This window comes from Grammomys surdaster, unplaced genomic scaffold, assembly GCF_004785775.1.
Source record: "Grammomys surdaster isolate TR1022 unplaced genomic scaffold, NIH_TR_1.0 231, whole genome shotgun sequence".
NCBI classification, from domain to species: Eukaryota; Metazoa; Chordata; class Mammalia; order Rodentia; family Muridae; genus Grammomys; species Grammomys surdaster.
The window spans coordinates 2,117,758-2,130,546 of NW_021604676.1; the positions used below are offsets into that span (position 1 = coordinate 2,117,758).

The 12,789-nt window shown below is 48.6% G+C and overlaps 1 protein-coding gene across 1 annotated transcript in view; it reads left to right on the top strand.

The window, feature by feature from the left end:
- Window positions 1-12,789, top strand: part of Myo5c (myosin VC) — a 72,031-nt gene that overhangs the window by 36,201 nt on the left and 23,041 nt on the right. The window contains exons 15-24 of the mRNA XM_028773583.1: window positions 2,133-2,267; window positions 2,875-2,972; window positions 4,263-4,349; window positions 5,687-5,798; window positions 6,362-6,573; window positions 8,753-8,918; window positions 9,185-9,331; window positions 10,181-10,345; window positions 11,467-11,560; window positions 12,545-12,608. Coding sequence (XP_028629416.1) covers window positions 2,133-2,267; window positions 2,875-2,972; window positions 4,263-4,349; window positions 5,687-5,798; window positions 6,362-6,573; window positions 8,753-8,918; window positions 9,185-9,331; window positions 10,181-10,345; window positions 11,467-11,560; window positions 12,545-12,608 — 1,280 coding nt within the window. The remainder of the gene's footprint in view (window positions 1-2,132; window positions 2,268-2,874; window positions 2,973-4,262; window positions 4,350-5,686; window positions 5,799-6,361; window positions 6,574-8,752; window positions 8,919-9,184; window positions 9,332-10,180; window positions 10,346-11,466; window positions 11,561-12,544; window positions 12,609-12,789) is intronic.

The window sequence follows — 12,789 nt, forward strand, 5'->3', positions numbered from 1 at the left end:
TTCCAATAAGTTTTCAGTATATCCATGTACCACATTTTATTTGTTTTGGAATGGGGGTAAAATACGTTTTAGCATCTGAAAACATTGTCAATTGTATACATGCAGATGACAGAGAAAGGGGACAGCTAACACAGCTGATTGGGAAAGAGCAGATTACATTTGGCTCCTTCACTGACTCACAGGAATGTGGCACTAGCTGAGAGCAGACTATAGAGTCCCTCACCTCTGAGGACACAGCAGTGACCACGTCCTGATGACCGAGTCTTCCCAGGAGCACCCAAATTCTAGTGGAAGCCATGTCCCTTCACACATACACACAGTATGAGGTTCCCATAGCACTCAAAGAAATCTAAAACCAAGGAGCTGGGGAGCGCTCAGTGTGTAAACAGCTGCCCCACAAGCATGAAGACTTCAGTTTGATCCTCAGCACCCATGTCAAAAAACAAAACAAACAAACAAAAAACAAAACCAACAAAAACCACTTGCCTGTAGTCCCAGCACTGAGGAGGCAGAGACAGGCAGATCTCTGGGGCTTGCTGACCAACCAGAGTAGCCAAGTTGCTAGGTTCCAGGTTCAATGAGAGATCCTGTCTCAAAATATATGGCAATGAATAACTGAAGACACACCCAATGTCAAGACATACACACACGCACACACACCTGCACACACATAGAAAAAGAAAGAAAATCAAACCAAGTATAAGGACTTTGGCCTTGGACATCAGGTTCTAGAATCCACTGCTTGGTGTGATGAACATTATCCCCATATGAATGCCTTGTGGCCATTTTCTTTGCCACTTCAAACCTTTCCTGATAAAACTTTAAGAAGAAAGTATTTCATAGATAGGCCTTCATTTTATACTCATTGGGTCTACATTTATTTCTCTCTTTTAGAAGATTCAGTCCCCTGTTTAAAGTCCTCAGATCCTTTGACAGTTCCCTAAAGGTGCCCAGACAATTGTCCTGATGAGTATAAACAAATGCCACACTCAGCAAGGTGGCTCGCAGGGCAGCATTCTGTGTTGAAACATGGTGGTCGAACCTTTCACGTCTTCTGGAAGAATTAGTTAACCTCCTTTGCTGATTACTTAGCCCCAGGTTTCCCCAGGCTCCTGTCTAGATGTCTTACAGACTGGGCCTGTCTCCTGAGCTGACAGGTGGGAACTACAGACTCAGTCGCTGCCTGAGGACAGGGTTTTGCTTTAGAGGCCGTTATCCACTTTACAAGAGTGAAGAGCAACAGAAGACAGACACTTGACACAACTGATGCACAGCAGAGTTATGGATGCCCCAAGAGAGGAGCAAATAAAGATGAGAGAGCAGAGGCAGGACCTGGGCCAGCCTGATGTATATTCATAATGAGCTGTAGGTCAGCCTGGGCTACACAGTGAAACCCTGCCTCAAAACCCAAAATGGTCTGAGAAGCTAGCTCAGTCAGTAAGTACTTGCCATACAATAGTGAGAGCTTGAATCTGAGTCCCAGAACCCGTGTAAGAAAAAGCCAGGCACAGTGGTACACACATGTAACCCCAGAAGGGGGGAAGCAGAAACAGGGATTCTCTGGTCTTCCTGTATTCTGAGTTGGGTAAGCTCCAACTCTCCATGAGAGGCCCTGTCTCAAAAACAAGGTAGACAGTGTTCTTGAGGTGCAACACCTAAGACTGTCCTTTGGCTTCCATATGCATGTATATGCATGTGTACATGCACTTTCACACACATGAAGATACACCAAACATAAAAACATGAACATATACACATAGATATGGGGTATAGGTTCAACATTGTGAACAGGGTGTGGCCAGATAACAGCTTTGATGTATAAGTAGAGTTTGGATCTGCAGAGAGAGGCTGCTGGGCTCTGAAGCTGAGCCAAAGGGCCCAGTAGGGGCAGGAGCTGTCTCTTCTTCCTGATGGAGCAATGCATGCATACAGACGCTGCACAGTTGTTCTCTCTCTCCCAGTCCCAGGAAGCCATGGGCATCACCATGCAAGAGGCCTTCCCTACACAATGGAGTTCTGGCTGTGGAGGTGGCTGGAGCCGTCACCTGGACCCTCTCATATAGATAGCTGCCATGATTGTATATTGGGTCTGTGCTGGTGGAGATACTAAAACTCTCCCTGTTCCCTTACAGTTTCATCTCTGTGCCACATTTTTTCAAGAAAGCCCTGCTCCATCCTCTCCCTTTGGGGCAATGATCACAGTCAAATCTGCAAAGCAGGTCATCAAGCCAAACACCAAGCACTTCCGGACCACAGTTGGGAACAAGGTATACACAAGCAAGGTGGGAGATGGTCACCAGTGAGGCCAGGCTCTGGGGAGCCAGATGACAATGACCATAAGACCCACAGCCCAGGCCTGGCTTCAGGCAACAGGCCTCTTCCAAACCATCTGTTAAACTCCTAACTTCAATTTAGCACATCCTAGTGCCCCCTCCCTACCTGTGAATAGTCATATGTTATGTTAGTTTTCTGCTGCCAGGGAACCCTGGTCAGGTAGAATGTACCCATAAGCCACAGTCATAGTTTGAAGCCTGCCCTGACAGATACTTATGTGATAGTACCTCTTCTTTTGAAAAAATTTTAAAACCTTTTCTTTAAGCGTATAGATATGTGTGTATGTGTTGGGGCAGAGTGCACACAGGTACTCACAGAGACCAGCAAAGGCTGTTGGATCCCCTGGAGCTATAGTTACAGGTATCTGTGAACCACCCAGTGTGGGTGCTGGGACCAGGACTGAGGTCCCCAAGTGCTCTTACCCACTGAACCATCTCTCCAGCCCCAGAGTTACCTCTTCTTACTGACCCTCTTTATTTGCTTTGCAATAAGTAATAAGTTATTACAGAGTAACCTCTGACCTCTCGCCCTGCTTCCTAGTTCCGCAGCTCTCTGTACTTGCTCATGGAAACCCTCAATGCCACCACACCCCACTACGTCCGGTGTATCAAGCCAAATGATGAGAAAATGCCCTTTGAGTAAGTATTCCTAATCACAGAAAGGAAAGTCCTGCAAAAGTGACATTCTACCTAGACCAAAGACAACTTAGGGAAGAAAGTTCTTGGGCTAATGGTTCCAAAGGGAGACTCTCTCTTTCTCTAATGGCAGAGGAGGCGAGGCAGCAGGCAGCCAGAGCAAGAACCTAAGATATCACATCTCCATTCGAATGCAGGAAGCATAGAGCAAATGGAAATGGGCCCAGGCTACAAACGCTCAAAGCACCCCCGCCCCCAACACACACACCATGTGCTTCCTCCAGCAAGCACATCCAACTCCTAAAGGTTCCAGAACCTTCCCAAACAGGTTGCAACTGGGGACTAAGTCATGTCTGGCAGTGGTGACACACGCCTTTAATCCCAATACTTAGGAGGCAGAAACAGGTGGATCTCTGAGTTTGAGACCAGACTGGTATACCGAGCGAGTTCCAGGACAGCCAGGGCTACACAGAGAAACCCCGACGCAAAACAAATGAACAAAAACAAAACCAACAACAACAAAAATCACAGACTGTGGGAGTCTTTTCTCATTCAGATCACAGAGATTTTGGAGTTTTCTGAGCATTTCCATGAACTTTCTTGTTTCTGGGTTCTTTAATGATTCAAGCAGGGTTGCCTTTTACAAATTATCACCATTTCTCTGGTTAGACCAGCTCATTTCCAGGGCTGAGCAAAGGGGCTGAACTTGAAATAATTGTCCGCAAGCCAAGTTTAGACACCCAGGACCCAGCCTCCCTGTGTGTATAAGAGGGCATGTGTGTCTGTGGGTGTGTGTCTGTGGGTGTGTGTCTGTGGGTGTGTGTCTGTGGGTGTGTGTCTGTGGGTGTGTGTCTGTGGGTGTGTGTCTGTGGGTGTGTGTCTGTGGGTGTGTGTCTGTGGGCAACCAACACTGTTAGACCTGTGCCCCAAGCTACTGTAGGGTAATCTGTAAAGGGCATCCCTCCATTGTTTGGGGGCTGGTATGTTACCTCACACATATCTTCTTACCTGGTTGGTACATATTTTCCCCCACAAGGTACCCCTTTTTCCCATCATCCCCCATCAGACCTCCTTTCCCTACCTACCTACATACCAGCTTCTAGGCTGTTTCACAAAGAGGCCATTCCAGAACATTCTGTCCGTGTGTTTGGTGCTTTGTATGTATGTTGGGGGTGAAGGGACAACAGAGCTGAATCCTGCTGCCTGGGAGCCTGAAGCCCAAGCCTCCCTGTGTGCATGGTCTGCATCATTCTGTACCTACAAGCCCCTAACACATTATAAAATTGCTTTAAGGTTTGACTCCAAACGAATTGTCCAGCAGCTGCGAGCCTGTGGAGTTTTAGAAACGATTCACATCAGTGCCCAGAGCTATCCTTCCAGGTAGGTTGTTGTGAGTGAGAGCACAGAGAAGCCACCAAAGGGAACCACACCCATTGGTAGAAAGTTTATTCAGGGGGAATCAAACTGGTGTGGTGTGTGTGTGTGTGTGTGTGTGTGTTTGGGGAATCAATCAAAGGTGTGAGTGTGTTAGAATAGCAAACACTGGGTACATGGGAGGTGGGTGAGGACCAAATAGCCCAGGGGATAGTGTGGGGACTTTTCTCTGTCACAGACTTGGATGAGTTAAACAGGACCTGGATGCCCATTGTGGGAGATGGCTGACTGTAGCCGGCAGATAAGGGAAGTAATGGCTTTGCCTGACAAACAGAAAGTTGCTTCACAGGATTTCTGAGGAACACTGAATTTACGTTTTTGTTTACACGATAGCTGGTAGCCATCCTTCTGTTTCCCTAGTCAGAGTCCAGCCTGAGCTGAGCCCAGGCTATCCTTTAGGACACCACCATGGCACTGCCTTTTGGGGCTCTACTTCGGACCTAGCAGTCCTCATTCAAGTGTTTGCTGAGAACAGAGGGGGTGGTGGCAATAATTTTGCATGCTTTGCATTTTGTAATGTGTGTTATCGTGGGAGAGAGACAGGTGAAAAATGCCCATCTTTCTTCACTGTGACAACATCACCAAGGAGACAAGGGAGATGCTCTTATTTTGGCTCATGGTTTCAAAGACTGTAGTCCACAGCCATTTGGCTCTGTTGCTTCTGGGCACAGCATCATGACAAGGGGTATGCATGAACCACAGTGGCTCACCTCCCTGAAGGCAGGAGGCAGTCAGAGGGATAAGAAGGGGCCGAGGACAAAACGCTACCCACAGTGAGCTACTGCCTCCAGCCCAGCCCTATCTCCTTCCTGGTTTTGACCCCCTACCCCATAGCGTCAAATTCAGACTTCATCCCTGGGGTAATCCATCAGTTACCAGAACCCTCACATTCAAACTTCTTTCAAGAGTCTCACCTCTGAACACTGCACTAAGGACCTAGCCTTCCACATCTGAGACTTTGAGAAATATGTAATGTCCAAACTGACACAAGTGCTGTGTGCATCTCAGAAGGTATCAGCACCCCAGACCCTCATGTCAGCTGCCACTGCTGATCCCAACTGTCTTGTCAGGACGGGAGTTGACAAGGGTCAGAGGGATGGAGGATTGGTTAAATTCGTTCATAGAGAAGGTACACATGCTGAGTGGTCTTGGTGGTAACACAGGGTCACCAGAGCAGGCCCTACCGTGTCCCCTGTGGGAGTGGGGGATGGAGGGGCAACACTGTCTACTGCATGAAGAGCCTCCTCCCTGATACATCTGCCTGGTTCTCTCCAATTTTACAGGTGGACATACCTCGAGTTCTACAGTCGCTATGGCATCCTCATGACCCAGCAGGAGCTGTCCCTCAGTGACAAGAAGGAGGTGTGCAAGGTGGTTCTGCACAGGCTCATCCAGGTTAGCCTTGCCTGCTGGGCTCTCTCCAGCAGTATGACTCTCAAATATATCCCTTCATGTGCTACTAAGATAGCAGCAGTCATGGCTCCTGTGGTAAGAGCCCTTAACAGCAGGCATCTCCTGTGGAGATCCAAACCCTGGATTCCACAACCATCCTCCCAGGATCCAGTACCATCCTCTATGGGACATGATCCAATACCATCTGACAGGACATGGTCAGATGAGGTGGTAACCCAGCAAAGCGGTCGTGTTGCTCAGCATGAATTGAGAATATTGCTGAGGTGATGAGTTAGGACGGAAAGGAGATGACAAGCCATGACGTCAGGACACAGACTAGAGGTGTGAAGATGGCAAGCTATGATGACCAGGAAGTGGGACAGGGACTTGAACCCAAAACCAGGACAGAAAACAAGATGCACCTTGAAGTAGAAGTTTCTAGACTGTGATTCTGGTTTTTTTCTGCCTTGTGCATAAGTAATACCAGTGATTAGAGAATCTTTTGACTATCTCAAATTGGAAAAAAAAAATCTTTATTTTGTAGTGATATCTTTCCTCTCTTCCAGGATTCTAACCAGTACCAGTTTGGTAGAACCAAAATTTTCTTCAGAGCAGGACAAGTGGCTTATTTAGAGAAACTCCGCTTGGATAAACTGAGGCAGGATTGTATTGTGATTCAAAAGCATGTGCGGGGCTGGCTACAGAGGAAGAAATTCCTCCGGGAGAGACAAGCTGCCCTGACAATCCAGCAGTACTTCCGGGGTCAGCAGACAGTGAGGTAAGTGGACGAAGAAGGTGGCACTGGGGTTACACAGTTACTTCCCAGGTCCACAAACCATGGGGTATGCTAACCATGGGGTATGCTGCACCCATGGAAGGCAGCTAGATCACAGAGCTTTGGCTATCGATGTACCCAAGAGGAGGAGCAGCTGAGGACAAGGCCCCTTCTCCTGCTCCATGGACACAGGTGTGGATCAGAAGTCCCCACCAGTAACCATGGGGCTAGATATGAGAAGGGCCTCTTCTGTGTGTCAGTTCTTCCCAGGGAAGATAACTGCTCTTTCTTCTACAATATAATATATAGATTATTTTGTGGTTATTTTACTTATATTTCTTGGCCATTCATAAATCTCCCTCCTCATGGATTCCTCCTCCTCCATACATTCTGACGAGAAGAGCCTGTGTTTACCTCCTATGCTTTAGGCAGACATTAACACAGTTTTCTGTGTGGAGCCAGATAATAACTATGGAGGCCTTAACAGTTCATAACCTCTGATTCAGCTTCTGCCATTATAGCCTGAAAGCGGGTACATTCGTCTGTTCTCCATAGCTGTAAGAAAGGGCCTAAGATTTGATACTTTATAAAGAAAAGAAATTTGTTCAGATCACAGTTTTGGAGTACAAATTGTTTTGACCTCCGATAATGGCCTCTATTGCTAACACAGTGTGATCGAGAAAGTAGCCAGAGACAGCCGTGTGGAAGAGGGACCAAGTGCATGGGGCATCCTCCCTGTATATAAATCCACTCTCTTCGGGTGTGGTGGCATGTCCTGTAACCCTGGCACTCAGAAGACTGAGTCAGGAAAAGGCTAGGTTTGAGGCCAGGCTGGGCTGCAGCCAAGCACTAGAGTCAAGACTTCATGGCAAGACCCTCCAAGTAAGTAAATAAGGCTGGAGAGATGGCTCTGGAGGGGAGAGTATTACCATAAATCTCCAGCCCAAATAAGCCCAGGCAAAGAAAACACAACTCAATTAATATGAATACAAACTGCATGCCTAGATTGGGCAGATCTACCACTACACTCCTCTATTCCCCAGCTATGAGAGATCCCTTATAACTTATGGTTTCTCCAGGCCATGTGCTTCTGCTCCGTTCTCTTTCTACCTCCTCCTCTTCCATCGTCCTCTCTCCTCTCCTGTCCTCCTTCTCCAACAAACTTTTCAGCTCCACCTTCCCTTCCACTGCCCAATCACTGGCTCTAGCCTTTATTTTACAAGTTAAGGTGGAGAGAAGGTTCACATCTGTGTACAGATTCCAGGAAAGCAGAATTAGCATCAAAATACAAGCAACACCAGGACTATCCACAACAGGAGAGTGCTTGCTGCAAAGTGTAGCATTAAGAACAGTTTGGATCCAAGCACCATATAAAAACAGCTAGGTCTGTCCACACATTTCTATAACCAGGAAGACAGGAGGATGGCTGGGACTTGCTGGCCACCAGCCTGGCTCCAGGTTCAACAAGAGACCTTGTCTCAAGTAAATAAGGCAGAGAGTAAGAGTAGGAACATCACGTTCTCTGCTGGCTTCCATGTGCACATGCACCACACACCTGTGCGTCTGGCTCACGCTTTCACACAGACACATAAAGAGATAAATTTTAAGAATAAAAAGGATAAAATCCACTCCCCTTGACTCTGCCTCATGTTGAGCTATTCAGAGGCCATGTCACCAGGCCACCGCTTACAATCACAAAACAAGCAGAGTCAGATGTCCAGCTCGTGAACTTTCGGGAACTCACCGGAGGCCAGCTCCAGTTGTGTTCAATGGAGGCTTGCTGGTCTCAGCCACAGCCAATGTGACCTTCAAATCGTAGTCTGCCGGCTCCAGATCTGCATCTTCCAACCCATCTTCCACAAACGGATGAATGAGCAAATGGGGTTCTGGGGCACTGTCTCGTCATCACTGTCTCTGTGCACCTGTGCACAGATGTGCACCCGTGCATTAACTGGTGCCGGCAGATACCGTGTAGGGGATCCCACATGACTCTTCAGTGCCACACTGAGGCCAGGGTAAGCACAGAGAGGTCTGAAGTTGCATCAGATGAACTATTTGCTGGTAGAGATATAAGAACATGAGAACCCCCACCCCTGTCACTGAAAGGTGCTGCCCACTCTCTGGTTCATGGTGAAGGCTGAGGCTCTGGCCATCCACTCACACTGCCGTCTCTTCACCTAAGGAAGGCCATCACTGCCACTGCTTTGAAGGAGGCCTGGGCAGCCATCGTCCTCCAGAAGCATTGCCGAGGCTACCTGGTCCGTAACCTGTACCAGCTGATTCGTGTGGCCACCATCACCATCCAGGCACACACCAGGGGCTTCCTGGCCAGGAGGCGGTACCGGAAGGTATGGAGAGTACTTAAGCTGCCTTTCCTCGCTGTGTCTTCCTCAATGCAGGGGTTCTGGTGAGAGAGGGTGGTATCCTCACTGCCCTGGGTGTTTGCCTGAGGGTTGCTTCAAAAGTCTGGGATGACGGCTCAGTGGGTCAATGATGGAAAACTCCTCGTCTGCACTGTGCGAGTGCTCCAGGGCTGGCTCTCCAAGTGATGAAGGACCGGGAGGGAGAAACAGGAGGTCGGGCTGGCTGCCGTTTCACCTAGCTCCTTCTCCAGTTGCTACAGGAGCACAAGGCAGTGATCCTTCAGAAGTATGCGAGGGCATGGCTGGCCCGGCGCAGATTCCAGAACATCCGCAGGTTCGTGCTCAACATTCAGCTGACTTACAGGGTCCAGCGCTTGCAGAAGAAGCTGGAGGATCAGGTAGGCATCCATATGTATCTGTGCACACAGGTGTGTGTGTGTTTGTGTGTGCGTGCGCGTGCGTGCATGTGTTGTTTGTGTATTGTTCATACGTTGTTTGTGTGTGTGCATATGCATGTATATGTGCCTTGTGGTGTGTGTATGTTCATATGTGTGCATGTTCATATATGTAGGGTATGTATGTAAGTGCACACACGTAATGTTTGATCACTCTACTTTCTTCTTTTTGAAGCAAGGACTGTCAGTCAAACCCAGAGCTCATTCACATTGCTAGTAACTCCTACTAGCCAGATTTCTCTAGGAACCCCATGGCTCTACCTTCCAAGGCTGGAATTACAGGCATGGCACCATGTCCACCTGGCATTTTTGTGGATTCTGGAAACACAAAGCACTTTGGCTTTGGATGTAGCTCTTCCCCCTACCTTTGCCTGCCTTCTATAAGTCTATCTTGACCTACTAAGTGCACCAGCTGTGCTACCCAAGACCCACCCCATGGCCACCAGGGCTACCCAAGTTCCCTCTTAGGAAGTCCTTTGTCTGTTTGTTTGTTTTTTCAAATAGTCATATCCTGGGTCCATGGATGAGGGTACAGCATATGATTTTTGAGAGAAACACAATATAGCCTCGAGCATTAAAGTTGTTGTGAAGTGTCAGGAGCAGACAGGCCACATGTGACAAGAGTCACCAGCTCAGAAAGAATCCACCTCACTCAGTTCTCTGTGAAGATGGAATAAATGTCACTTGTGGTAAAGGTGACTACTATCAACAGATGCCACCTTGGAGCACGAGGCATGAATGCAGCAGCTGCTTCCCTCTGAACTAACCTCTGACCTCCGAGTCTTTCCCTAGAGCAAAGAGAACCACGGGCTGGTGGAGAAGCTGACCAGCCTGGCTGCTCTGCGGGTTGGAGATCTGGAAAAGGTTCAGAAGCTGGAAGCAGAGCTGGAAAAAGCAGCTACCCACCGGCACAGCTATGAAGAGAAGGGCCGGAAATACAGGGACACGGTGGAGGAGGTCAGGAGTGTACCACCTGAGGGGCAGGGTCCACCTTCCTGCCTCTGCAGAGGAGGCAAATGTTGCCTGTGCTTCAAAAAAACAGGACTTCACAGCGCTGAGAAGGGAGCTCAGAGGACTGGACTCTGAGGAGAAGTCCGTGCTTAGGGAAGGGGTCAGCATCCCTCCCTGGGGTCAGAGTCCCTCCCTGTCTGCCTTTACAAACTGACACAAGTCATCACAGCTAGCTGCTTCCTCTCTTCCCTCTGTCACGTCCACCTGCATGGGCCCTGGAAGCCTCCTTTCCCTGACCTGTGACTCAGGATCTGGGGAAGATTTTTATCTCTGTGGTCTAGTGAGAAATCCCAGTGTCCTCGATTAATATCCTACCTTTGCTGCTGGCTAGTTGTGCAGCTTGGCCAACTCACTGACCCTCTGAACTTTGGTTTTCTTGTGTTTGAAATAGAAATGACCAAGGGGCTCTGGAAAAAGATTTAAGGGTTTTTGTGTAAAGTCATTTGGCCATTGTCCATGGGCCCCACACAGGCATGAACAGGTGCATTCTAGCATTTTCTAACAGTTTCTTTCATTACTGTTTGTTCTCCTGTGCCTTCCAAAGTCTTGAGGCTCCCACGTCGGTAGCCGTAAGTCTCCAGAGGGCTTCCCTATGCCCTCTCTGTGACCTAGTGCACAGGGGTGTCCATACTGCTGCTGTGGCCCTTGCTGGCTCTGCCTGTCATGGCGTCCTCGCCAAGGCGTCCCACTTCTAGCCCTGCAGGCCTATCATCAAGAGAGGCTGAAATAACAGACCGTGCCCTCCCTTTAGAGTCACGGCAGTCTCAAAATGTGGATTGACCGTATGCTATGACCTAAGGTGTTAATTAATAAACTACCCTGGGTACCCAGAGCTCGAGAGAGGCCTGAGACATTCCTTGGACTTGGGGTCTTCTCCCAGATGTCAGCTGTCAGTCATGGCTGGCGAGGTGAGGACTGATATCTGATTTGAAGTTCCCATGGGTCCCTGCTTCTGTGGCTGATGTGGGGTATTAACACTGGCTGAGCCAAGCATGTGCGATTGAAGTCACCCGGGCCAGTGGCAGGGACTTCACCAAGGTCTCCTCATGTCCCTTCCCCTTCACTAGAGATTGTCAAAGCTGCAGAAGCACAATGCAGAGCTGGAGTTGCAGAGAGAGCGAGCAGAGCAGAAGCTGCAAGAGAAGTCCGAGGAGCTGAAAGGTAGACGGCACTGGGTACATCGGGGTCTCCGGTGTGTAGTTGGTCCATCATGCATCAAGGAGACAAGTGTGTATGAAAGGTGTGCACATCACCCTGTCTGTGCCTCGTAGCCAGCGGCCCTGAGGTTTTACACAAGGAAGAGAGTGTGAGTACGCAGCATGGTGTATGCTTGTGTGTACTGTGTTGTTCATGTGTGTGTGTGTGTGTGTGTGTGTGTGAGAGAGAGAGAGAGAGAGTGTTTGTGTATGAGTGTATATGATGATGTCTGTGTAAGAGTGTGAGTGTAGGGGAATTTGTGTGTATGAGTAAGAGTGTGTAAGAGTGTTCAATGAGCCTTCATGAGTGTGTAAGTATGTGGAGATGTCTGCATGAGTGTGTGTGTCTTTGAACATATGAGTATGTGTATGAGTGTATGTAAGTGTATAAGAGTCTCATGAGTGGCCTGAGGGACCTTGGACATGCTCTGCCCAGCATGTGGACCAAAGGGGCACCAGGCCTGGGGTACGGGGCTGAGTGGAGGTGCAGTCCAAGGTGGAGGGAGGTGGTCAGAGCCTCTAGGCCAAGTTAGAACAGGACTTCTGGGGTTCCAGCAAGAAGGCACACCTTGACTTTTGAGCCCTGTGGAGTCAGTGGTGAGCAGAGATGTTAAGGAGGAACCTGGACCTGAACAGGGAGGGGCTCACCCCACTGAAATGCTTTTTATTACGCCACTTGGAGGCTGGGGTGTAACTTCTTTATGTGAAGTTTTCCTCTAGGATATTTAATTCTCAGAAACGTAACTGAAAACGTGCCTGTTCGGCACCAGCAGCACGTCGAGGTAGATAATTTTAGTAGAGTTCTTATTTTTGAAGCCCCTGAGCTACTTCTCTAGTTTATGAAGATTTGTGTCTCCGAAGTAACAAACCCTTCAAGGTGGTTCTGAAGTGTGAGACACTTAAGACATTGTCTTGCAGATTTGTTTCAAAGACTGTTCTATCTCCACAGAAAAAATGGACAAGCTCACCAGGCAGCTGTTTGATGACGTGCAGAAAGAAGAACAGCAAAGACTGTAAGAAATGCTTGCCTCAAGCCGCCATGTTCTTTGCTCAGCTGGTCCATCCCTCCCATTTCTTTCTCCTTTCCTCTCCCTTCCTTTCCTCTCCCTTCCCTTCCTCTCACTTCTCTTCATCTCCCTTCCCTTCCTCTCCCTTCCCTTCCTCTCCCTTCCCTTCCTCTCCCTTCCCTTCCTC